The 24458-nt window shown below is 61.3% G+C and overlaps 3 protein-coding genes across 10 annotated transcripts in view; 1 reads left to right on the top strand and 2 right to left on the bottom strand.

Moving 5' to 3' along the window:
• Positions 1 to 3783, top strand: part of CHKA (choline kinase alpha) — a 60833-nt gene extending 57050 nt beyond the window's left edge. For all 6 annotated transcript variants that reach the window (XM_070782375.1, XM_070782373.1, XM_070782378.1 and 3 more), the window contains one exon: positions 2674 to 3783. In XM_070782375.1, coding sequence (XP_070638476.1) covers positions 2674 to 2866 — 193 coding nt within the window. In that variant the 3' untranslated portion in view covers positions 2867 to 3783. The remainder of the gene's footprint in view (positions 1 to 2673) is intronic.
• Positions 3784 to 5654: 1871 nt separating this feature from the next.
• Positions 5655 to 17430, bottom strand: TCIRG1 (T cell immune regulator 1, ATPase H+ transporting V0 subunit a3). Of its 2 annotated transcripts, none has more exons than XM_070782371.1 (20): positions 17299 to 17430; positions 14937 to 15057; positions 14491 to 14569; positions 13198 to 13418; positions 13026 to 13111; positions 12636 to 12762; positions 12464 to 12546; positions 12249 to 12342; positions 11955 to 12167; positions 11139 to 11283; positions 8556 to 8695; positions 8297 to 8454; positions 8129 to 8219; positions 7531 to 7649; positions 7223 to 7436; positions 6754 to 6876; positions 6550 to 6654; positions 6358 to 6475; positions 6026 to 6203; positions 5655 to 5940 (listed from the first exon to the last, which is right to left on the bottom strand). In XM_070782371.1, exons 2-20 carry the CDS (start codon positions 15051 to 15053, stop codon positions 5862 to 5864), a joined length of 2490 nt encoding a protein of 829 aa, XP_070638472.1. In that variant the 5' UTR covers positions 15054 to 15057; positions 17299 to 17430; the 3' UTR covers positions 5655 to 5861. The 2 variants fall into 2 exon arrangements, with proteins under 2 accessions (XP_070638472.1, XP_070638473.1); XM_070782372.1 differs by lacking the exon at positions 17299 to 17430 and adding an exon at positions 15407 to 15865.
• Positions 17431 to 20328: 2898 nt separating this feature from the next.
• Positions 20329 to 24402, bottom strand: NDUFS8 (NADH:ubiquinone oxidoreductase core subunit S8). Of its 2 annotated transcripts, none has more exons than XM_019954708.2 (7): positions 24314 to 24402; positions 23330 to 23393; positions 23194 to 23244; positions 22540 to 22629; positions 22271 to 22443; positions 20598 to 20726; positions 20329 to 20514 (listed from the first exon to the last, which is right to left on the bottom strand). In XM_019954708.2, the coding sequence occupies exons 2-7, from the start codon at positions 23391 to 23393 to the stop codon at positions 20383 to 20385; spliced, it is 639 nt and encodes a 212-aa protein (XP_019810267.1). In that variant the 5' UTR covers positions 24314 to 24402; the 3' UTR covers positions 20329 to 20382. The 2 variants fall into 2 exon arrangements, with proteins under 2 accessions (XP_019810267.1, XP_070638484.1); XM_070782383.1 differs by lacking the exon at positions 24314 to 24402 and adding an exon at positions 23886 to 24072.
• Positions 24403 to 24458: the final 56 nt, after the last annotated feature.

The following is a 24458-nucleotide window of genomic DNA, read 5'->3' as shown; positions in this document are numbered from 1 at the left end:
AAAACCATGCAGTCATCTCAGTGAATGCGGGAAAAGTGTTTGACAGAATTCAATCATTTGGAACACCTGTTCACAACAGAAAGTCTCAGCAAACTAGTAACGGAGAACTTCCTCAGCCAGGTAAAGGGCTTTATGGGAGCCCACAGGGGGCCGTGATAATCGACGGTAAAGGACCAGGCATTCCTCCCACACGTGCCCCAAGTGGAAAACACAGCCAGGGTGTGTGTGCTGAGTTCTCGCCAGTACAGGAAGGTGAAAAAAGAAAACTGCCTTTATTTTATAGGTGACATGATTGTGTACATGGAAAAATAGAAGAGTCAAGAGAAAAACTGTTTACTGAGTTTATCAAGGTCATAGGACACAAGGTCAATATACAAAAGCCAACTGCATTCTGATGTGCTGGAAACAGTTTGTAAAAAAATTTAATAGTTTGGCGTAAAAAATGTGAAATACTTAAAATAACATGCATGATCTGTACACTGACAATTATAGAGAGATACCACAGGTATGGATTTAGAAGACTTAAAATGTTCATTCTCTCCAAACCAATCTATGTCTCCATGACACCATCGAAACCCCACAGGCTTTTCTTAGACATTGACAAGCTGATTCTAAAACTTACTTGAAAGTGCAAAGGCCCTGGAATAACTAAAACACCAAAATTATAGAACAGAGTTGGAAGACATGCTACCTGATTTCAGAGTTTACCAAGCGCAGTAATTAAGACCATGTGGTGTTGGCATAGGTGAAGTGAGGTCGCTCAGTCTTTGCAACTGACTCTGTCCGACTCTTTGCGACCCCATGGACTGTAGCCTACCAGGCTTCTCCGTCCATGGGATTCTCTAGGCGAGAATACTGGAGTGGGCTACCATTTCCTTCTCCAGGGGATCTTCCCGACCCAGGATCAAACCCGGGTCTCCCGCATTGGAGGCAGATGCTTTAACCCCTGAGCCACCAGGGAAGCCCAGTTGGTGTAAAGACATTCATAAATCAGATGGAACAGAATCGAGTTCCCAGAAATGGACTCCTACACATATAGGCAACGGGTATTCCCCAGAAAGGCCATGATAGGTCATTGCAGGAAGGGTTAGATTTTCCAAATATGACATGGCAACAACTGAATAAGCCATACGGAAAAAAGATAATGAACTTCAAACTTGTACCATACACAAAAATTGACTTGAAACAGATAATAAACCTAAATGGAAAAGCTGAAATGGGAGAAAAGCTTCATGACTGTGGCAAAGATTTTCTGAGGTTACATACAGCACTCACCATCAAAGAAAAAAGATAACAACAGATTGGACTGAATAAAAATATACAACTTTTTGTTTTTTGAAAGACACCATTAAAATGAAAAGCCAAGCCACAGACTGGGAGAAAATACTGCAAATTTACATCTGACAAAGACTTGTGTTTAGAATGTCTAAAGAACTCATAACTCAGCAAGAAACCAAACAACTTACTTTATGAAAGGATAGATTTGAACACAATGCAGAAGATAAATGACCAGTAAGCATCTGTTCATCTGCCGATGTAGTCATGAAAGAAATGCCAGTTAAAGCCCAGAGAGATGCCCTGCACACCCATGTCAGTGGGTAGAACTTAAACCAACAATGTTGAATGTTGGCGAGAAGGTGATGTCACATGCACTGCAGGGGGTACTGCAAGAGGGGGTGACCAGCATAGAAAACAGTTGCCTCTCATATAAAGTAACATACACACTTAACCATACAGCCCAGCAGTCCCTCTCTTTGGTGTTGATCCAAGAGAAATGAAAGCCTGTTTCCACACCAAGACCTGAACTCTCATGCTCCGATAGCCCCAGACTGGAAGCATCCCACGTGCCCAACATCAGACGAGTGTGACCACACTGCACTGGGGCCGTGTCACAGAGAACTACTCCACACCAAACGGACGAACACCGCCCTCCCCGGCCGCGCACAAGTGTCCCTGACCCCAGAGGGGCCCGATCCGATGATTCTGTTCACGGGGAAGCGTTCTGTCGCGGTCTGGAGGGCTTGACCGCGGAGGCCCCGGAGAGCTCGGAGGGTGACGGCGGTGCTGGTGGTAGGCAGACTGCATGCTTCAGCCAACACTGCACGTTTCAGATGAGTTAGTTTGTGTTGGTTTATAAATTCTCCCTCAGTGTTCGGTTTTCTTAAGGTGACGCTATAGTCTTGGCGGCTGGCACGGCAGACTTCTCAATTTGGAGTGGTCCTTCAGAAACTGCCCACACTGATGGATGGACGGGGGCGCAGACCCAGGGCAGGGGGCTGGCCAGGCGTGCTCACTCCCTCCCGGTGTCCTTTTACTAAGTGTGCAGCAGTGACCCCAGCACACAGCTGGCGCGCGCACACACACACACACACACACACACCCGTCTTCCACCTTGGTGCCACACTTGCTGACGCCCAAGGGCCTTGGGCTTGGAAAGAGGAGCCTGTTGAGGCTGTCAGCCTGTCTGTAGCATTCGAGGTGAATGAGTCGGTGCACCATGGCAGCGCCGGGTCCATAGACGAACGTCCCGCATCCTGTCCGGGTCGGCAGGGCCGGGCAGCAGGGCTGCCAGCGGGGAGGACGGCCCAGGGGCAGCGCTGGACGGAGCGGCTCCGCTCTGTGCCCGGGGCAGGCGGGACCCTTGGTGAGGCCGCTCTTGCTTGTGTCTCCTAGGAGTACGCCCAAGCCAGGTTTGATGCCTACTTCGACCAGAAGAGGAAGCTCGGGGTGTGACCATGTGCGGCCTTCCTGCCTGCATCCCTGGATGGCGTGGGGGCGGCCGAGTCCGCGTCCCCTCTGTGCTCCGACTACTGTACCCACGGCCGGAAGGCTCAGACGTCTCGCCGCCCAACACAGACGTGTATGATACAAAAGACTGTATTAAAATTGAGTAACATTTATTTCTTATCTCGTTTACGACCTCACTAGGACTGACCTGAGATTGGGAAGCAGAATCATAGTACACTAGTGCAATATTGCAGTATCTCAGACCCCTCTCATCTAGAGAAGACGTTTCTGTCGCAGTCGGACGTGGCGCCCACAGCGTCACTCCAGGTGCCTTTTGTGGTGAATGTTGATCTTTACATGATGTGAACGGCCACGCTGGCGGACAGCGCTGAGCGGGCTCTGTGACAGGCGTGCAGACGCTGCCCGCTCCCGAGGGGGCGGTGACACTGTGACCATGCTCCTTGGCTTGACCGCCCCCGACGGCGCGGGCCCGGGAGGAACACAGCTACCTGCTTCCTGTCGTCCGAACTTCCCTCCGCCGGTGAATCTCACCCCAACGGGATGTGCCCCGCCCCGTGCCCTCTAACAAAGTGCTTTATTAACCCTGGCTTCGGGGCAGGCAGCAGGCCATGGCCACCGAGGGCCACTTGGACACACCTGCCCCCCCACCTGCTCTCTGCCCCCGCTCCTACCCCCCTGCTCAGCCTGGAGCTGGGGCTGCTCCGGCAGGGCCGGTCCCCCGCTCCCAGGCCTGGTCCTGCCCTGTGCCCTCAGAAGCCTCCTGCCGCCCCTGGTGCTGGGGCCTCAGCGTGCCCACGCCCGCTGCCCACTCGTGTGGTCATCGCGCGGCCATCCCAGTGGGAGACCTCAGCCTGTGCGTGGAGTCTGGGGGTGTGGATAGAGTATAGCTGTGAAGTCCATGTATATTAAATGTCCTTTGGGATAAATCCTTTTGTTTTTTACTCTGAACTCTTATTTGAATTGTTTTTTTGTGCATACATTCCTGCTACCACAAAGACTGTACCATACAAACAATAAAAAGTATAAAAGCCTGTCTCCGCTGTCTCCCTGGGATGTGTCCTGAGTCTCTGGGGGCGCGGCTGCTCCCGATGCGGCAGGATGGGCGGGACGGCGGGCTGACCGGGAGGGGAAGAGTGGCTGGGCCGGTGGAGGGAGACCACCGCCCGTCCTTCCAGACGTCTGGGGCACAGCCAGGAGGGGGTCTCGATGCCGTGCCCCTGTGCGAGGTCTCGGAACACAGCCCCCAGCTGCTGCCTGTGCCCATGAGGCCGTCTGCCTTAGACCCCAGGGCTCTGCTGGGTGGTGCCCTGCAGGGTCAGGTCAGCTCCGAAGTCACAGCCAGGGTGGCAGCTCTCCTTCCAGCCCCACCCTCGCCCTGTCATCCCGGGTAGCATTCCTGTCTTCCCATGTCCTCAGTGTCTTGGGCAGACCACACACTCACCTCCCTGCCCCATCCCTGCGTCTCCTGAGGGTGACCTCCAGCCCCGGGTGCCCCTCCGCCCCATCCCTACGTCTCCTAAGGGTGATCTCCAGCCCCAGGGTGCCCGCCCCCACAGCCCTGTGCGTGCTAGTCCCACAGTGCCCAGTGCTCTCAGCCAAGCTGCCAGCTGTCCGTGCAGCCAGCCTCTCCCCGAGCTCACATCTCCCTCCCCACAAACATGCCAGCTCTCGGCGCTGAGCACCTGCCCCACCTGTGAGCACTCAGCTCTGCTCCCCAGGAAGGTGAGGCTCGGAGTCCTGGGCTTGGTCCAGGTCCTGAGACACCCGCTGCCCTCTGTTCCTAACCAGAAGCTGCTCTTTCTTGGATCCAACTCTCTGCCAGGCCTGTGGGCTGCAGCCCAGTGTCAGGGGGCCCAGAGCTGGGGCAGCCCTGGACTCTGGAGGGACAGGCTCCTCCTCCCAGCAGCTGGCCAGATGGAGCCACAGTGGTGGGGCCTCCTCCCAACTCGCTGTGCCCAGGGCATCTCTGCCTTCAAGGCAGCCTTTGTTCCTGGGGCCTGCAGCCGGAAGAACTGCTTGGCAGCTCCTGGGCAGGAGAGTGTGAGACCGCTGGCAAGCACTGGCTCTGCCCCTCAGCTGGTGGTGGGACCCAGGTCAGAGACACCCACAGGGTGCCACCTTCCCCCTAGCAGCTGGATGGCCAGGCGGCAGGACTGCCCACGGCGGGGGGGGGGGGGGGGGTGGGATGAGGAAGATGGTGGCCTCTGGGGACAGGAAGGGAGGCAGGGCGTGGGGTCTGGTTCAGCCCTGTTTTGACCTCAGAGCCTTGGGCAACGCTCGGGGTACCCTGGACAGCCTCTGCCCACGTCTGCAGGAAGGTGGCCTCGGGTGTGGCCTGCCATCCCCCATGGAGCGACACACTGCCCCCTGTGTGATGCGGGTCACACTCAGCGCCCCAGGCTGCTCTCTGCTCCAGGGCATCGTGAGGGCCAGTGGCCAGTGCCAGCACAAGGACATGAGAATCTGGCCAGTTCATGCCAAGCACCTCCCTCCACACCCCAAGTATCCCAGACATCCTCCTACAGTTTGTATAACTCCAAGGCCGGAGAGCTCACTCACTGCCCCTGGTCCAGCCTGGGACAACAGTCATCCTGAGCTAAAATGCGCTGGACACATAGGTCCTCTGTCCTAGTTCTGCCCTCTTCCCCCTTCCCGAGTCTGGGGGTCCTGCAGATGCGCTTCTCGGGCCTCTGCTGACATCTTAAGGCCCCAGATCCTAGATCGGTGCCTCCCACCTCCACACCCCACACCAGCTTCAGCTGCACAGACAAACCTCAGAGACACAGGCTGGGATGGTGTCCCTCAAAGCAGGAGAGGCTCCCCAGGAAAGACCAGCCCAGCGAGAGCCCAGGCTCCTGCACACCAGCCGCCCAGGCCCTGCCTCTCACACAAGACCAAGGCACGGGTCCTAGGCCTTCTTCATCTTTATTGTTTTTTGAACTCAGTCGCACCATGTGGCATGTGGGATCTTAGTTCCCTGACCAGGGATCAAACTGTATCGGAAGCACCATCCCTGTACTGGAAGCATGAGGTCTTAACTGCTGAACCACCAGGGAAGTCCGCCGCCTCAGAATTTGTTTCCTGCTTGGCACGGTAAGGGCAGGTCGTGGGCATTACTCATCCTCCACGGCAAAGGTGAAGGGGCTCAGCTTGTAGCCGGAGCCCGAGTAGAACTTGTTCTGGAACTCCACCCTGGGGGACGAGGAGAGCTGGTGAGAGGACCCCTGCCCACGACCCGCCCCCCCCGTGCTGCCCGCACCAGCCCGCGGCCTCTCACCAGTGCAGCCGCAGCGCGTGCAGGAAGGCCGAGAGCCCCTCCATCACCAGCAGGATGGCCACGGTCATCACGGCGAAGGCGGCAAAGACGGGGACCAGCACCAGGGCCTCCACGCCCATCTTGCCACCCAGGCCCAAGCCAACTCGCATCACCATGGCCCACAGGACCTCCGACAGTTCTGCAGGTGAGGGAGGGAGCGGTGGGAACCCCCTGGGCGTCCCTAAGCCCATCCTCCACAAGGGTCAGCAGAGGACCTCCCCACCACCCCCTCTTTCCAGACAGGGACACTGGGAAGCAATGGGAGATGTGTGGGGGCAGGCGCTGGGACTCACGGGCGTGGGCCAGGCTTAGGGCCCAGAGGCGCAGGTAGGAGGCCGTGTTGGAGATGCAGCCGAGGCAGAACTCGATGGTGTGGATGGCCTGGTGCATGAACACCTCGGACAGGACAAACTAGGGGAACGAGCAGCAGTGAGGGGCAAGCCAGGCCGCCAGCCTCCCGCCACCCAGGGAGTCCCCACACCCACCTCTTCCTCCTCTTGGTCCCCGAGGCATCCGGCCTTCTCCTCATCACAGTTCTGACTGGCCACAGACACGTCGGGCTGGCCCAGGAGCCCGGCCTTGTCCTCATCCTGGAGGTGGGAGCATTAGCAGACCCACGGGCCAGGGTGGGCTCTCACAGCCCGGACGGGACCCTCCGCACCCACCCCGCACGCCTCCCCTGCCCCTACCAGCGGTTGCCGCCTCCGAGACTGGCGACGCTGGTGCCTCCGGCGCAGGAACAGGGGAGTGCCCAGCAGCAGCACGGGCACCGTGGCCAGGGCCAGGACCACCAGGGTGGACTGCACCACCTCCTGCGAGGGAGGGGCGGGAGTCAGGGCGCCACGCGGTTCCCGGGGCCCAGGGAGCCTGCCCCCCACTTCTCCGCCGGGGCCCCTCACGGAGCAGAGACGTCACCCCACACGGAGTTCTGGGAGAGTGGCACCCTAGGCTTCCAGCACCCCTTCTGCTGGACCATCTCTGCTGGTCCTTGGACCTCCCTCCTCGTCTCACGGCCTCAGGTCTGCATTCCGCTTTCCAGATCAGGATCCTGAAGCCAAGGGGCGGGGCCCCGTGGTGGGAGTGGGCCCACCTGGCCCTGCCCAAGGCCCCGCCCACCAACCCTTCCACATCCCACCCACCGGCTCCGGCCCCGCCCACCTGCCCCTGGAAGAGCGGCTTGTTGGTGCGGCTGCGCGAGAAGAGGAACATGTTGATGAAGTGGATCAGGATGCTGGGGGCCGTGGCAGCGCTGGCGGCCGTGAAGCTCAGCCACTTGTAGACGACCAGGAAGACCAGGTAGCCGAACAGCCCCAGCAGGAAGACCAGCTCGGGGAGGGTCTCCAGCAGCAGCCGGTGCCACTGGCCGAAATGCCTAGGGCAGGGACGGGGGCGAAGTAGTGGGGAGCCGGGTCACCAGGCCACTCTGGCCCTGCTCAGCCCCTCAACCCCAGGACCCCGGCCCTCACACGTGGTTGAAGACTCCCAGGACCACCCCAAAGGTCATGTGGGTGACCCCCAGGATGATGGACATCTTCATCTTGAAGGAGTTGAGGAAGCTCAGGTGGTTGACGGCCAGGCTCCAGACCTGGGGGAGCAGAAGGGCCGGGGGGTCACGAAGGGGCCGCCCCACCCGAGTCACTCTCATTGGCCCGTGTGTGCCCCTCCAGGGCCCCCTGCACAATCCGTCACCCACCAGATGAGGAGCAGCACAGTGGCATGGTTAAGAGCACAGCCTGGGCCCCTACCCCAGTTCTTTCTGGCCAGGCAACTCTGGGCATGTACCCTCAGCTTCCTCATCTGTGAAATGGGGAGACTGCACTGACATGCACTCGGTTGAGTTGTCACAAGGACTGGACACAAAATCATTTCAACAAGGCCTCAGAACGGTGCCTGCCTGGCACAGAGAGGGCTACAGAACACTGCCCTTAGCAGGACTCACGTCTCTGCTTTTCAAATGGCTGCGGTGTGGGCCCTGCCAGGCAGGCCCTGGTCTTAGGGGCCCTGAGCGGGGAGCCCAAACCCACCCTCCCGCCCGCACCACCCAGACGGATGGCCAGGACTCACAGGGTCAATGCCAAAGGGGTAGGGTCCCAGGAAGACGCCAGTGACGTTGGGGTCCAGGGCAAGCAGCTGGTGCTGGGCCAGGAAGGCATCGCTGTGACAAGAGTGGGGAGGGGGAGGTCAGGGGCCCAGGGGCCTCGGGGCTGGAGTAGGGGAGCAGCCGGGCCTCACCTCCAGCCGGACTGGTTGGCCATGGCCGCCACGCTCCAGCCCGAGGGGAAGATGGCCGTGGCACGGCTGAAGCACTCATTGTAAATGAAGCCAGTGTAGACGGAGAACAGGCCCATGAGCAGCAGCAGGTAGCGGCCCCCGAAGAAGGTCCTCCAGATCTGGGGGTGTGGGTGTAGTGAGAGCTGGCCCCGGGCCCCGGCTGTGCCTGCACCCCCGCTTCTCCCCCCACCCCCACCCCCAGCCCCCCGCCACTCCTCACCTCGTTCTGCGCTGACTTCACAGCCGGCTGGTTCTCGGCCAGCACCATGGCCAGGGCGAAGAGGAACATGAGCAGCCCGTGGCCCACGTCACCGAACATGACAGCAAAGAGGAAGGGGAAGGTGATGATGGTGTAGGGTGCTGTGGGCAGAGAGGGCCACGCAGTCAGCCGTGACCCCGGCCCCGCAGAGGGGCCCCCGAGCCAGGGCCCAGGGCCACAGGAGACACAAAGGTGGTGTTTGCCAGGCAGGGATGCCATACCGCTTGCCTGCATGCAAGAGCCAGCCGTCTACTAGCTGTGCAACCTTTGGCTAGCCTCTTAACCTCTCTGAACCTCCAGCTCCCCATGGGCAAAATGGAGATAATACTACTACTACTTTCTGGGGCTATTAAAAATGAGACAGCAGGCCATAAATAAGCAATATAAACTCATTAGTTCTAGCTATTATTTATGAGAAGAGCTTTAAGGAGAAGCACAGAGAGTCCAGTGGAAGTCCTGGCTGGCCCATGGCAAGTTCCAGAAGGCCAACTTGGTCACTCAGTCTTTGGGGCCTCAGCTTCCCTTTAGCAAATGGGGAAAATTTCTCATAGATGTTAGGATCCTAATGCACATCCCAGTTATGGGTCAAATTGTGCCCCTCGCCCCCTCAAAGGTAGGCTGGAGTCCTAACCCCCCAGCTCCTTAGAAAGTGACCTCATTTGGAGATACAATCTTTACAGATGTAACCAAGTGAAAATGAGGTCATTTGCGTGGGTCCTAATTGAATATGACTGCTGTCCTTATAAAATGGGTGAATTTGGACCTTAGACACAGACACTGGAGAAGGCCATGCGAACGTGAAGACGGCTGCCTCCCAGCCAAGGAGAGAGGCCTGAACAGAAGACCCCTCAAGCTCTCAGGAGGAACCAGCCCTAACACCCTGACCTCAGGTTCCCAGCCTCGGGAACGGAGATACGATAAATACCCAGTGTTGAAGCCACCCCATCAGGGATGCTCTGTTACGGCAGCCCGAGCAAATGAATACCCCGCGGAGCTATTGCTGAGAGCTGGGGGCACATCAGCAGCTGTGGATATCTGGGGATCAGGCTGCTCCAAGCAGACTGCCACCTGCCAACGCAGAGGAACTACGGGCAGGCGAAGTGTGTGTCGGGGAGAGCGCACATCAAGCTCCCAGGTGCTATCCTGGAGGGCCAGCAGGCCCCAGAGGACACGAGATCCGGGCCTCGGTCCACACAGCCCCAGACTCTGCCCTCAGGTCCTGCTCGTACCACCTTGGGGGCCCCTAACCCTTTCTCTTGCCCACCGGGTGAAGCAGGACCCCTCCCCGGCCTCGGACTAAGTCCCCCTCGTGAAAGGGCCCTCCTCACGCTTCACGCCCAGACCCCTCCTCCAGGATCACATGGAGACGCCCTGCAGCCCTCACCCAGCGACACCGGGGCCCCTGGGCCCCTGGGCACACGGAAGCCAGCCTGCCTCAGGGGGAGTGCTGTCTGGAAGGAGAGGGACAGGGCAGGTGACAGGCCAGGTCCCACGGGGCTCAGGAAGGTGGCTGGGGCCAGGGAGGGAGGGAGCCAGTGCCCGCTGGCCCCAGGATGGACCCAAATGGGAGGGGCGGCCGCACCCAGCTCCAGTCTCCTGGGGGTGGGCACCATGCTGCCAAATCTCTTACTTTTTGCCAAAGTCTTGGGAAAAGGCAGACTTTTGCCAAAACTCCCACTTTAAGCCCTGGTGCCTGCAGCAGACGCTCTGCCCGGGTGGCACGGGGCCCTAGACAGCTGTGTGTGGGCCCCTGCCAGATGCACCACTCTCTGAGCAGCAGCGTCTCCAGGCTGGTGAGCACCCAGGATGTGCCAGGAGCTGATGGCCTCACTGCCCACCCGCCAGGGCTGGCTGACAGCTGAGGGCGCCGGGTGTGGAAGCCCTGCTTGTCAGCCTTGAGACAGACACACTCCAGTGTGGCCGGACTTCACCCAGGACTGGTCCTGCTCAGCCCTCCCTTCCCCACACGCCTCCCCATCCCCTGAGGTCCCTTACGGGTTTCTCCCAGGAACACCTCTCTTAAGAGACCACTTGCACCAGAGACCCCACCTCAGGGTCTGCTTTGGGGAAAACCTGACCCAACTCAAACCTTTCAACGTGTCTGGACAACGTGGCCAAACAAAACATAACAGCAGACTGATTCTGGCCTCGTGGGCCGCTGGTTTGCAACCTTTGGTGATCATTCATCTTCCCAAGACTGCTCAGAGCTGAACCGTTATCTCCATTTTACAGATGAGGAAACTGAGGCTCAGAGAAGCTAAAAAACTCAAGGGAAGCAAGTAGGATCTCAAACCCAGGCCACTCCTACTGCAAAGCTGTTCTTTGCACAACTTGGCTGGCTCCCTTGTATGTGTAACAAGGTGGGGTTTGTTGGGGGTAAACTCGAAGACCCCGGGCTCCCCCCGAGAGCATGAGAAGCAGGGCGTCTCTCATCCCAGGAGGCTGGGGCAGCCCCAGCGTGGAGATGCAGCCCTGCCAGCCTTCCACCCAGGGCAGCAGCTGACCCTCCTGAAGGCCGGGGCTGCGGGAGGTGGCGACCCTCACCGGGGTTGACCTCCTGGTAGCGGCCCACACCATAGGCGTCCACGATGCCCTGGAAGCTGGCCGTGAAGCGGTTGGTACGGATGAGCGTGGGGGGCATGTCCCGGCAGGGGATGCAGTGAACCACGGCGCTCACACCTGCCTCGCTCTGGGGCACCCGGGAGGCAGACAGACAAACAGAGAAGGCTGATTGCAGGGGCCTCCAGGGGCCTCGGACCACCCCACCCCACCCCCAGCCAGGCAGAGCTGGAGAGGCAGAGCACTGTGGGGATTCACTGGGTGGCAGCCCAGGGACCCGGGGCAGCCCCTTCTCTCCCTGTGAAACCAGACAACCAGCCCCACCTGCCCCCTGTTCAGGGGACTTTAGAGACAGCCAGAGACTGGCCCAGAAGTCACTTGGGAAACAAGCATGCTTCTCCCCATCCAGGTGGCTGGGAAGAAGGAGCCCCTGGTTGCCACCGGTGACCTTGCCTACAGTGGCCACCCCCGGGAGGCAGGGTCGGCACACCCATTTCACAGATGAGCCCAAGGCTCCCTCCAGTCAGCCCAAGGTCACAGGGCTGGGGCCTGCAGAACCCGGATCTGAACGTGGTTCTAACAACACCCAGCATGGCCTGCAGGGTACAACGGCCCATCCCAGGGCCTTGGGGGAAGTGGGGGTGGGGAGAGGGCTTGCTGAGCCAGAGCCATCATGGAGGACTCCCTGGAGGAGGGTGAGCCCCAGCAAAGGCAGGGCACCTGTGGCACTGGGAATGGGCAGTGTGTTGTGAGGAGGAGCCCCTGCCTGGCAGCGTGGGTGGGCGGGAGGGCCCCGCTCACCGAGCTGTCCTGCAGGGCCTGCTGCAGGGTGGGCAGGTCACGTGTGGCACACCAGGCCTCGGCGATGAGGCACTTGTGCGTGGAGCTCACGCTGCACTGGTTGAGGGCCAGGTACACGGCCTTCATCTTGCGGATCTGCACTTGCCAGGGCGGCAGCAGCCTCTGCACGCGGCCCAGCACCTGGCTCAGGAAGCGCTCCGTCTCCCCCAGGACCTGTGGCCGGAGCAGGTGATCAGGGCGGCAGTGGGCCGCGGGGGTGGTGGCCGGAGGTCCACCCTGGCTGCGGGCACCCACCTCCTGCAGCTCCTGGCTCTGCTGTTGCAGCTGCTGCAGGGCTGCATGCCGGGCTGCCTCCTCCTCCGCAAACGGGAAGACATGGCAGTGGAAGCTGGCAGGGAGCGGGGCGGTGAGCAGGTGCCTGGGGTCCAGGCCACGTGCGCGGGAGTGTGGAGGACGGCGCAGGCTTGGTGTGGGGTGGAGGGGACACCCAGGGCCCTGGGGGGGCTCACCAGTCAGTGATCTTGCGGATCTTCTGCCCTATCTGCCCGCCCCAGTAGGAGATGAGGAAGGTCATCCACGTGGCAGGCTCACCCTGCGGAGGGGCGCCCAGGTCACCCTGCAGTCCCTGCGCCCGGAGGGCCGCACTCCCACCCAAGCCGCCCCCGGCCCGCACCCGCGCACCGTCACTGGGTCCTCCAGCTGCTGTTCCGTCTCCCGGAAGCTGGCGATGAGGAAGCCGCGGCAGGCCCTCCAGAGCAGGCGCTCCAGGGCCGCGGCCTTGTGGGGTTCCACCGCACCGGCCACGAAGCTGCGGGACCAGGCGGGGCTGGGCAGGGGCTGCGCCGACCTCCCCTCCCCTCCACCCTGCCTCCCCATCCCGGCCAGGCACACCACCCCTCACCCCCACGGGGAGGGCAGGAGCCCACCCGGCACACTCCAGGAGGGGAGAAACCTGTCGGGCAGAGGGGAATCCCAGGCCCAAGGGAGGAGGCGGCAGGGGGCAGTCTGAGGGAGTACTGAACAAGGAGTCCGCACTGGGCTGGAAAGAGCGCCAAGCTGCCCCTCACTTACTTGACCCTCAGGTCCTGGTGCGGCCCTCCGGGGGCCTGGAGCAGGGGGGTCCTTTCCGAGGGCCCATCGGTGTGAGTCGCCACCGACTAGGAGCCAAGAGGCCCCGTGAGCCCCAGCCCAGGGGGGGCCCCGCACCCCCGCCCCGTGCCCCTGCCCAGGGAGCTACACTCACCGGGGGACTGTGGCCCTGGCCCAGCACGGCAGAGTGGAGCTGCAGCTGGTGCCACTGGGCCCGCAGGGCCTGCTGGTTGCCCCGCACGTCCCGGAGCTCCTGAGCCAGGCGGTCAGTCTCCTCCTGGATGCGCAGAAGGTCGCGGGGCGGGGGCGCCGGCAGCCCCGCCTCGGGCAGAGGCAGCATCAGCCCAGCCCGCCGCACCTCCTCCTGCAGGAAGGCTGGGTGCGGAGGGGAAGGGTGTCAGGGGGCGCCGCTCAGGGGCCGCCACCAGCTAATGGCCACCACTAGCCAAGGGCTGGAGGGCTTCCCCAGCGGTTCATCAGGCAAAGAATTCTGCCTGCCAATTCAACAGACACAGGACACCCGGGTTCGATCCCTGGGTTGGAAAGATCCCCTGGAGAAGGAAATGGCAACCCACTCCAGTAATCTTTCCTGGAGAATTCCACGGACAGAGGAGCCTGGTGGGCTGCAGTCCATGGGGTCACAAAGAGTCAGACACAACAGAGCCACCGAGCACACACACACAGCCAAGGGCTGGCTAACATCTAGGGGATTCTAAATGTCACCTCCAATTCCCCTAGCCACCAGCCAACTGACTCACTGAGTCCAAGACCCCAGAAAAACCTCAGGATAAACCTCCACCCCTGTGTGCTTACTCTGCTTCCCTGTCCGAGGCTCTTCTGGGCTGCCCTCCGTCCATCCCCAGCCCCTGGCCTGGGTCCCACAGTGGCTTCCAGCAGGCGGCCTAGCGCTGCAGGGCCTCGGACGGCAGCTTGCATGCAGGCCCACGGAGGACCTGCCTGACTACTTAAAACCCATCAGGCAAGCTAACCGTTAACCAGACATGCTCTATCCTCCCACAGTGCCGGGTCCTCCTGGGAGGGGTTTCTGGAACACAACCCAGGGCAGGGGTCCTTCTTGCCCAGGTCCAAGTAGAAGCTACTCCTTGGGGCACCAAGCCAAGATTGGTGGCCTCTGCTCACCCCAGTCCACCTACAGCAGAGAAAGTTCTGTCCATGTTTCTCTCCTGCTTAGAGACCTACGGGTGGCTCTCAGCACGTGCAGAATGATGTCCCAAGTCCTCACTCGGCACTAAGGGCTCATCCAAACCTTGGCCTGGGCATCAGCTCAGCTCACTCAAGAACACCCCACAGATCCCAGCTGCCCTGGCCTGGCTCTCCCTTCTCTGCCTTCCAACTAGGTGCCTGGGACTCTTCCTTTCAGACCAAGCTCTGCTGGCACCTCCTCTAGGAAGTTTGCCTGGGGTGCGTGGGCCTAGGGCCAACTCACTGAAGGTCTTCTCCAACTCTTCACAGCGCCGAACGTCCACCACGAAGCGTCTCTGGAAGGCACTCACCGAGGCGTTGAGCTGTGGTTGTGCATGGAAGGGTCAGGATTCCAGGCCGGGGGGCCAAGGAGTTCCCCCACAAGGGCCAGGCTGGCTCTCCTTAGGCCATTTGGGGGAGGCCTTTGCCTCTTCCAAAAGGTGCTGACCACACCATGACCCTCCTATGCCCAAGTGAAGACAACTAGACGCTGTGTGGACCAGGGCTGAGGCCTGGCTAAACCCAGGCTGGGGCAGGCATGAGTAAAGACAGCCTTCCTGAGAACAGAGCACCCAGTGGCAGAGGCCCCCGGGATGCAAGCTGGGCCGGGGATCAATAGAGGGCGATGGTCCACCCTCTGGGACGCCCAGGGACGAGGCCTCCCCCCACCCGCATCCCGGCCCCACTCACATCCCTGAACTCCACCAGGCCCAGCTCCCCGAGCTGGCTCACGCAGGTGTAGGCGGCAGCTGTGGGCAGGAAGAGCTGGACCAGTGCCACCTCCTCGCTCCGGAACATGGAGCCCATGGTCCTGCGGGGCGGGCAGGCATGGGGGCTCAGGCCAGGAGGCAGGAAACAGGCAGCTGCCCACCAGCTAGGGACTCCGTGCTCCTATGGTCCTGCAAGGTCTGTCACCACCCCATCTGACAGATGGGAAAACTGAGGCCCAGGGCAGCTCGGCGGGGTGCTGAGGTCACACCGGAAGTAGGCAGCGCAGCTGACCCCTCGGCCGGACCCAGAGTCCAACACCAAGCTCCTTCCCAGCTGGGTCTGACTTGTCTGAGACCCCTGCACCCCCTGCCCCGGCGGCTCCTACAACACTGGCTCTTCTCACACCTGGCCCCACCTCCTGTCGTCCCCTCTCCGTGACCTGCCCTCACCTCTTCAGGGCCCCAGGTCAAAGGCCACCTCCAGTGCTGGCCTCCTGACCTGCCGCGGCCAGCTGGAGCCCTCGCCTTTCCAGCCCAGGGAGCACTCATGACAAGGACACGGGGCTGAGGTCTGGCCTGGCCCCTCGGGCAGTCGGAGCCTGCCTCTTCCCTGTGGCATCTGTGTGCTGAGGGGGTGGGGGCCACCCCTGGGCCTCGGGAGGACACAGGGGACGGGCAGGGCCTCTGAGCGAGGAGGACCTTCCCCTGGGGCCTGGGCAGTCCCGCCGCAGCCCCGGGAGGAGTCCTCCAGGTGTCGAAACCAGCAAAAGTGAAACTATGGAAACCGAAGGGCAGGAAGGGCCTGGCGGGGGTTCTGCTCCAACGTCAGCGCGGCGGAGGCTCCCCTGGCCTCCGAGGGGCCCTGTGGACGCCCAGCTCACAGGCCAGGGCTCCACGGCCACTGCCCTGGGGGCCCGGGGCTGCCCCCAGCCCCTCTGTGGGACTCCATTTCCTTAGCTCTCCCATTGATGGGGGGAAGGGGCAGCGCTGGGTGAGGGCCCCGCTGAGGGTGAACGTTTGGCGCCAGAGCGCCCCGCCCGCTGCCTGGGCTGGAGCCACCTAGCGGGTCACTTCCTCCCCTGGGTCTGATTAACTTAAGAGTAAATAGGAAAAGCAGCCCCTTCCCCAGCTGGAGAGAATGGCGAGAGTTAGCTGGGGGCCCTGAATAGGGGAGAGTGGGTGGGCGGCCCAGGGACAGAGGGTCTGAGCCCTGCCCAAGCTGGGGTTAGCTGTGTGTCCTTGGGGGACTCTCCCACCCTCTCTGGGCCTCCACTTCCTCTTTGGGTGAACGGGACTTGGCCACCAAGCAGAGGCAGAACCTGGTGGGGAGATAAAAATAACCAGGGTCCACATGTACCTCCTCACCTCCACTACCTCATTTAAAACTAACAGCAGGCCTTGGGGGAGGGGGCACTGCACCCCTGTTTTATAGACGGGTCAGCAGGTGGCCAAGCCAGGCAGGAGCCCGGGCTGCAGGTTTGGAAGTTCTGGCCCAACGTGTGTTCTCAGGGGGAGGGTTGTTCCTTGCCCCAGGCACCCTGAAAGGTGGGGCTGGCCAAATGAGGGGTTGCAGGGAGCTAGATCCGGGATCCTGGCGGGCAGCAGTCCTGGACAGCTGCTGTGACCAGTCCTGCCTGGTACCTGTCTCACAGGGCCCTGGGGCCTGGCCCTTCCCTTGGGTGGTCAAGCACAGGAGTCCAGAGACCTGGTCAGACCCCTCCCCTGGCGTTTCAGCCCTCCACCGGCTCATCCCCTCCCCCTCCTCTACCCTGGCCGCTGCCTGAGCCAGGACCCACACCCCGCGACATTTCCAGAGCAAATGAAGGGGCCCAGGTCCTTCAGGGTCCAGACTAGTCACTTTGTGCCCCTCGCCTCTTTCTCCCTTGGGAGGCTGGAGGCTAAGGCCAGCTCCTCCGGACACCTCTCCTCTGAGCCCCTGGCTCGCCTCGATGAGCCGCGCTGCAGGCGAGGGTCTGCGCTCTCTTCTAGTTCTGCCTCTTCCTAGTTGGGTTGGGCCTCAGTTTCCGCACCTGTAGAATGGGTCCCTCCCTCCCAGGAAGATGCAGCAGAGAAAGCTCTGAGCACAGCCTGGCCCGGCAGCCAGGCCACAGGGGGGTCACAGGCTGTTAACACCCCCCATTCTCCTCCCCTTCCTCCTCTGAGTCGCGTCCGTGCACCCCCAGCCCCGAACCCCCAACAAGGGCTGACACCCGCGGGCCTGCGGACTGAGCTGCCTCTACTGATCCACACGGGTCGGGGCGCCAAGACTCCCTTCCGGGGCGGAGGGAAGCGAGGGCGGCAGGCAGAACGGGGGGCCCTGTAGCCCCCGCTGGGGCACTCACCCCGGGTCGGCCTCACGCGGCACTGCTCGGCTCCGCTCGGATCTCCTGGCTCAACTTCTCGCTGCCTCCGCGGCGCCCACGCAACTCACTTTTCCCGACGGGCGGGGCCGGGAGGGGCGGAGCCAGGGAAGCCCCGCCCCCGGGCCGCCCTGGACCTGCCCCCGGAGTCCTGGAGCCGGTGCAGGAGCCCTGGCAGGAGGGCGGGTGGGAGGCAGGCCTCCGGCTGGGCCCTCGCTTCCTCGCCCCGCGGGTGGGAAACCGTTCGGAGCCTTGAGCCGCCTAACCCGGGCGAGGAGGCCCAGACCCCAGGGCAGACACTGGCGCCCACCGTGCACGTCTACAAGGCTGGGATGTGGGGACGCGCTCAGCCCAGGCCCAGGGGCTACCTGGCGGGACTTCCACCACCTGGGCCTGTGGCTGACGGGACCCTCAATAGGCTCAGACCTGGGGCCCGAGACCCACTTGTCCCCACCTCTGGGACCCCTCCCCTCGAGTGAGGTTGTAGTCACACAGGTCCTGCTCTCTTCCTGTTTCTGAGCACCCGCCTGGACTCCAAGCCCAGTGCTCTGGGCCCTTGGGTGGGCAGCTGCCCTTCTCTGGGCCTCTTCCCTCAGTAGCAGCAGGATGCCGAGGGCCAGGCAGCAGACTGCAGCCGCAGACACTGGGCAGTGCTCTGCCCTCACTCTCGCTCCTCCTGTGGCTGGACTTGTCCCTGGGTCCTTACTCCTATTAGCTTCATGCAGCATATCCGGTCCCAGCCTGTGGGTCACCACTGTCCAGCTGCCTGCACTTTGGACTGGCCAAGACTACCCAGTGGGTCAGCTCTGGTGATCCTTGAACCCCCACGGCAGAGGAAGGGCCTCTGGTGGTGGTGGTGGTGGTGGTGGTGTAGTGGTGTCCAACTCCTGTGACCCCATGGACTGTAGCCCGCCAGGCTCCTCTGTCCATGAGCTTCTCCAGGCAAGAATACTGGAGTGGGTTGCCATTCCCTTCTCCAGGGGATCTTCCCAACCTAGGAATCGAATCTGGGTCTCCTGCATTGCAGGTAGATTCTTTCCCAACTGAGCTACAAGGGAAGCCCAGGGGCCTCTGAGGGGTGGGCAAATGGAGCCCCAGAGCTGGGGGCTGGAAACTGAGTCACAGCCAGGGTGTCTTCAGAAGAGTGGGGACACTTCTGGTAGGGCTACTTTCAAGGAGAAACTTCAACACAACTGAACTGAGTACCACTGGGGGCCTCAGGTCAGTGCTTCCCATGCAGGGCAAACTGGAACTCTTAACATGTTTCAAAATGGCCTTAGAGCTGACCCAGCAGTAAGGGAAGGAATTAAGTCAGGAGCTGGACAGGCTCATCTGTGGTGCTAGAGAAGACTCTTGAGAGTCCCTTGGACAGTAAGATCAAACCATTCAATCCTAAAGGAAATCAACCCTGAATATTCATCGGAAGCACTGATGCTGAAGCTCCAGTACTTTGGCCACCTGATGCAAAGAGCCAACTCATTAGAAAAGACCCCAATGCTGGAAAAGATTGAGGGCGGGTGAAGGGGGCAACAGAGGGCAAAATGGTTGGATGGCATCATCAACTGAATGGACACGAGTTTAAGCAGACTCCGGGAGATGGTGAAAGACAGGGAAGCCTGGTGTGCTGGAGTGCATGGAGTCAGAGTTGGACACGACAGTGACTGAACAATTTTCCTGTGTACAGATAGACTCCATGTCAAGCGTCTAACACTGAGTATGTCTGATAAAAGCAAAACTAGAAGTGCTTTAGGATATTCAAGCCTGCCTCTGACAGCTGGCCTGTTTTTTGGAGTTCCTGCTCCCAGCAGCCGCCAGCACTAGCAGTGCTGGACTCACGGACACTCCCAGGGCTCAAGTATTCCTTTCCGGTCCTGTACTTCTTACTTCTGAGCCACTTTATGGATTGTAAGGGCCCCAAAACCTTGGCCAATGGGACCACACAGGTCCTGGGAGATGGCCCAGCAGGGCCTGGTAAGCAGGCCCAGATGTCAGCAGGTGATCTGAGAAAGGGGGCTCTCCAGGAGTGAGTTGGGCAAAGTCTGGGCTTCTCTGCTGCAGGCCTTCTCAGAGCCTTGAATACGCTGGGCAGAGCCTGTCCCAGAAGGGAGAGGCCCCTTGGGGCACTTCCTACATTTACTGATCCAAAGAACACCCTCCCCCTTCTAAGAAGCACCTGGGGAGATTAGTGTTTTGTAAAAAAGCACTTTTGGAAATGATGAAGGGAATTCTTGAGATCTCTCAGACCTCAGTTAGTTTTTCCCGCAAGGTGCGTGCTGTGTGACCCTGAGCAAGTCACTTCACCTCTCTAAGCCAGCTTCCTCACTGCTGAGAATGAACTGAAATGCTCTCACACCGCTCAGCACGGAGTCAGAAGGGGTTGTTGGGGCTATTCTACTGCCACTGGGCTTGCGTGTGGCCCCAGAAGGAACCACATCGCTTTGCTGGGGCTACAAAGCAGGAAGTCGGAGCAGCACAGGCCACGCCAGCAGTCTGCCCTGCGGAACTTGGGGAGGAAAAGGGATGTGGCTGGAGGACAGGCAAAGCCAGCTCACGGGCAGCAGTGCCTGTGTCATCCCCTCGTGACTGTTACCCCACAGCAGGCTTCCCCCACCCTGCCCCTGGCAAGGATGTCCTGGCCTATCCAAGTTCCTGCTTCTTGATGTACTTCCGTCTGCACTTGGGCAAACGGGACTTTGCCCAACTTATTCCTGGAGAGCCCCCTTTCTCAGCAGGCTCTAGGTTCTCGAGAGTCTCAGCTGTGGGTGGTCCTCAGGAGAGGACAGGCCCGGGCCTCCCCAACTGATCACTCAGGATTATGCAAACAGTGGCCTGAGTCGACCTTCAGCTAAGCCTTTGCGGAACATGCCCAGGAAGACCTGTGGGCCGCAGGCTGCTGTGGGCGGGGCCCAGCTGGTCGCACAGGTAAGGCAACTCGGTCCAAGAATCTGATCCACCGGAAGAATCCACAGGCTGCAGATGGTCCCGGCTCAGACAGCAGATGCATGACAGAGGTGGTGGGGGAAGTCAGAGCTTTTTATTGGGCAGGAGGGGCCGCGGGTCGGCCGGTCATCGGTAAAGGTAGTCGGCCTGGATGTTGGCAGCGATCTCGGCCTCCCACTTGTCCCCGTTGTTGAGCAGCTTCTCCTTGTTGTACAGCAGCTCCTCGTGCGTCTCGGTGGAGAACTCGAAGTTGGGGCCCTGCGGGCGGGGCGCAGGCGCAGTTGTCAGGCCCCGCCCAGGAGCCCCCGCCCCCGCCTCCCCCACCGCGGGGCCCCGCTCACCTCCACGATGGCGTCCACGGGGCAGGCCTCCTGGCAGAAGCCGCAGTAGATGCACTTGGTCATGTCGATGTCATAGCGCGTGGTCCGGCGGCTGCCATCGGCCCGCGGCTCAGCCTCGATGGTGATGGCCTGGGCAGTGGCACAGGGGACTGTCACCTGCCAGCCGCCCTGGGCCCTGGCACAGGATCCAGCCCCACATGGGCCTACAGAGAGGCCCCTCTGTCGTCCACTCTCCACCTCGTGGGCCTTTCCTGACTCCCCTCCTAAGAGGCCACCTGGCACAGCCATGACTTCAGCCTCTGCGTGCCTGCCCGAGCTGACACTCTCATTTGCTATCTGCCAGCCCCTCCTGCCTGAGAATGGGAGTCCCACGAGGAGAGGGCTGCTGCCTGCCTGGCACACCAGGGCACCTGCAGTCTGGGGGGTCTCACCCTGTAAATAATGCCCACTCTCTGCGGACCATATGTTGAACAACCCTCCCAACTACACCTAGTTATCTCCATTTAATGGATGAAAAAACTGGAGCTCAGAAAGGTGGAGGGCCTTCCCAAAGCCACCGAGTAAACGAGGGGCAGAGCCCAGACTCAAACACAGGTCCTTAACTCTCAGTTCCCGGGGGGCAGCCTGGCACCAGCCGAAGGAAGGGGTGGCCCAGGGCTTCCCCAGAGGCGAGGACCTTCAAAGGGATGTAGCCACGGCCCTGAGACATCCCCAGGAGTGTAAGGCCCACCGCTCACAGTGGGACCTTTGGCTAGTAGCCTCTCTCTTTGTGCCTCAGTTTCCTCCTCTACAAAAATGGGGATAATAACCTTGTCCAACCTAGAGTTGTTGCAGAGAGGTCATGAGTTTGGCACAGTGCTGGTCTATGGTTGGCACTCACTGCCTGGATGCCACTGTTATTTGGGGGGGGGGGCTCCTACATGTTCCAGAGACTGGGGACCGCAAGGCCACAGCCCATGGGCTGCAGAACCTGGGAGTGGTGAAGGAGACGAGCCAGGACTCAGACGGGAGCCGTCCTGAGTCACAGAGACGTGGCTGGAGCAACCGCTGGGAGGGGGACGCTGTGTGGACAGTCAGAACCCCTGTGCCTGCTGGGTACCTGCCGGGCACATCCACCACCTGAGTGCCCCCACTTTGTCTGTTTCTGCACCCACAGGCCGTGACTCTCGGCAGTCCATGCGGGACCCTCTGACAGAACCAAATGCCAGGGGCTCAAAGGAGCTGCAGCCAGGGGCAGAGAGTGCCCTGCTGTGGTCCGAGTGTCCCCGGGTCTGGCCCTGTGAAGGGCACATATGTAGGCAGGGCTTCTGACACTGCTGCCGCCCACGTCAAAGTGGAGACCTTCAAGTGGCGCCTCGTGGCTCCGGCCTGGCTCTCACACTCACGACCAGACCCCCAAGGGCAGTACCCAAGTGTGTCCATGGTCTGCTCAGGACTGGAAGCTTCCCTCCGTTGACTCACCACCTCTGAGTCGGCTCCGGCAACAAGGCCTCACAGTTCCTATCACGGGGCAAGTGGCTCAGAGTGGGAGGGGACTTCCCTGGGGACACACATCCAGCAGGGGGTTGAGAATCGGGACCCAGGGCTGCCCACTACTCTCTCTGCAGCAGACTGCGGCCTCCCCCTCCCAGCAGCCGGGGTCAGGGTGGCAGTCAGCCGGGGTCCGCGCGTACCTGGGCCGGGCAGACGGCCTCACAGAGCTTGCAGGCGATGCAGCGCTCCTCCCCGGACGGGTAACGGCGCAGTGCGTGCTCCCCGCGGAAGCGCGGACTCAGCGGGCCCTTCTCAAACGGGTAGTTGATGGTGGCGGGCTCACGGAACAGGTAGCTCAGGGTCATGCCCAGGCCTGGGGGCGGCACAGGCACGGTGGGGGGGCCCCTCCTCCCTCACACATCTCTATCCCCCCTGAGCCTGCCTCAAGCCTCCCATCCCCCGGGCCCACCTCGGATGAGCTCGGTCCACAGCAGGGTCTGTGCTGCCCGGTCAGTCACCGACTTCATGTCCATCGAGGGCTCCCGCAGGTTCACATATTCTGCAGGGGAGGCGGGCAGAGAGGCCATGGCAGGGGCCACGCACAGCCCCTCTTCAAGGACTCCAGCTCAGGAGACGAGGCCTGGCCTCCTAGATGTAAGAGCTGGGACCCCGGGGGGCTTGTTCATTCACCAAATGCCCCTTGCCTCAGTAAGCAACCCTCGAGGCTGGCCTCCGGCCAGGGGCAGTCCTGGCCTGCTTCACCCTAACCCTGTGAGGCCATCCAGGCCCGGAGGGAACGCAGGTGAGGCTTGGGTGCTTGGGTCCTGAGGAGGAGGTACAGGCTCCCAGGGCTCACACCTGGCAGCCCCCTCCTTGTCCCACGCAGGGAGGGTCTGAGATCACATGTATAGCCACAGGGAAGGACCACCCCCCACCTACGCCCTGCAATAACAGACCCCACCCCCATGAATCATCTGATCACCCGCTTCATTTTACAGAGGGGAAACTCAGGCTCCAAGAGGGGGAGCCCCCAGCAAAGCCAGGATGAGAACCCAGGCCTTCTCCCCTGCCCCCGGCAGGACCATGATCACCAAGCCTGAGGCTCGAAAATCCCAGGACTCACTGTAGGTGGCTGCCACTGCGCTGCTGTGGAGGCCGCGGACACTTGCATGCCCTGCAAGAAGGGTTATGCCGTGCAAATGTGACCTCATGCCGGGAGGCTGGGCCCCCACACCCAGGAAAGGTGCCCTTGGTCCTACCTGCACGTGCGGCCTGGGCCTGGGCCAGGGCCCGAAGCAGCATGGGCATGGTCAGGCAGCGCATCTGTGGGGTGTGAAAAGAGGCAGGCACAGGTGGGTCCCAGACAGGTGTGGTCCTCCCCACATGAAACTCCAGCACGGCAGGTGCCCTGACCTTTGACCCCAGTGCCACTGTGGCATCTTGTCCCCTGCTCACCCTCATCCCTGTCAGAGGCGCAGATGGCCTTCCTGTTCCCAGGAGCTACCCCTCTCAACCTCCAACCTGACCCAGGTAACACTGCCAACCGCCACCAGCATTTATTGAGAGCTCGCCGTGCCAGGCACAGTGCTAGGGGTCACAGATGAGATGCTCAGTCCTGTTAAGTGACTTGCCCAAAGTCGCACACTGAAGGGGGGGTTCCTGATGTGAACCCAGGCCAAACCTCACCCTTTACACCCCCCAGCCTTTCCCTGCTGGAACCCCTTAAAGGCTTAAATAACCCTCAAGATCAAATTCCTCTCCCCCGCCCCCCGTATCAAGGTCCTTCTGGAACTGCCTCCCTGCCTGCCGAATGACCTTGGGTTTTCTCATCTGTGATAAGGGGTCACGGGGATGGAGGGGGGCTCGAAGAGGCCACATGTTTAGCCCAGAGCCTGGCATTTGGCCAGAGCCACAAAGTGCCCTTCCCGTGACCTGCGACCTCTGGTGGGCCCATTTCTTTCGACCGCTGACTTCAGGGCCAGGTGCCCAACCCGGCTCCTTCCTTGACTTTCCTCCCGACCTCTGACCCCACGGAGCCGGCAGCGCATGCGCCCTGGAGGCCGCCGGCGTATCGGTCACCCCCGCCCCCGGCTGCACGCCCAAGGACACGGCGGCCGCGCGTGCTGAGCAGGCTGAGGTGAAACCTGGGCGCGGAGCCGGCAGGGCCCACGGGGGCCGCACCCGCGCCCCCAGACGCCGCGCTGCCTAGACGCGGCCTTAAGGGCTGAGACCGCATCACCCACCTTGAAGCGCGGCCGCTCCGTCCGGTGCAGCGCAGCCCGTCCGCCGAGAGGCGGGGCCTGCCTCCCGGGAAGCTGCCATTGGGCCGGCTGGCTTCGCCATTTCCTTGCTGACTCTCCATGGCGTGGTCTGATTGGCTGGCGGTGC

This window comes from Bos indicus, chromosome 29 (genome assembly GCF_029378745.1).
Source record: "Bos indicus isolate NIAB-ARS_2022 breed Sahiwal x Tharparkar chromosome 29, NIAB-ARS_B.indTharparkar_mat_pri_1.0, whole genome shotgun sequence".
NCBI lineage: Eukaryota > Metazoa > Chordata > Mammalia > Artiodactyla > Bovidae > Bos > Bos indicus.
This window is presented reverse-complemented; position numbering and strand designations above follow the sequence as displayed.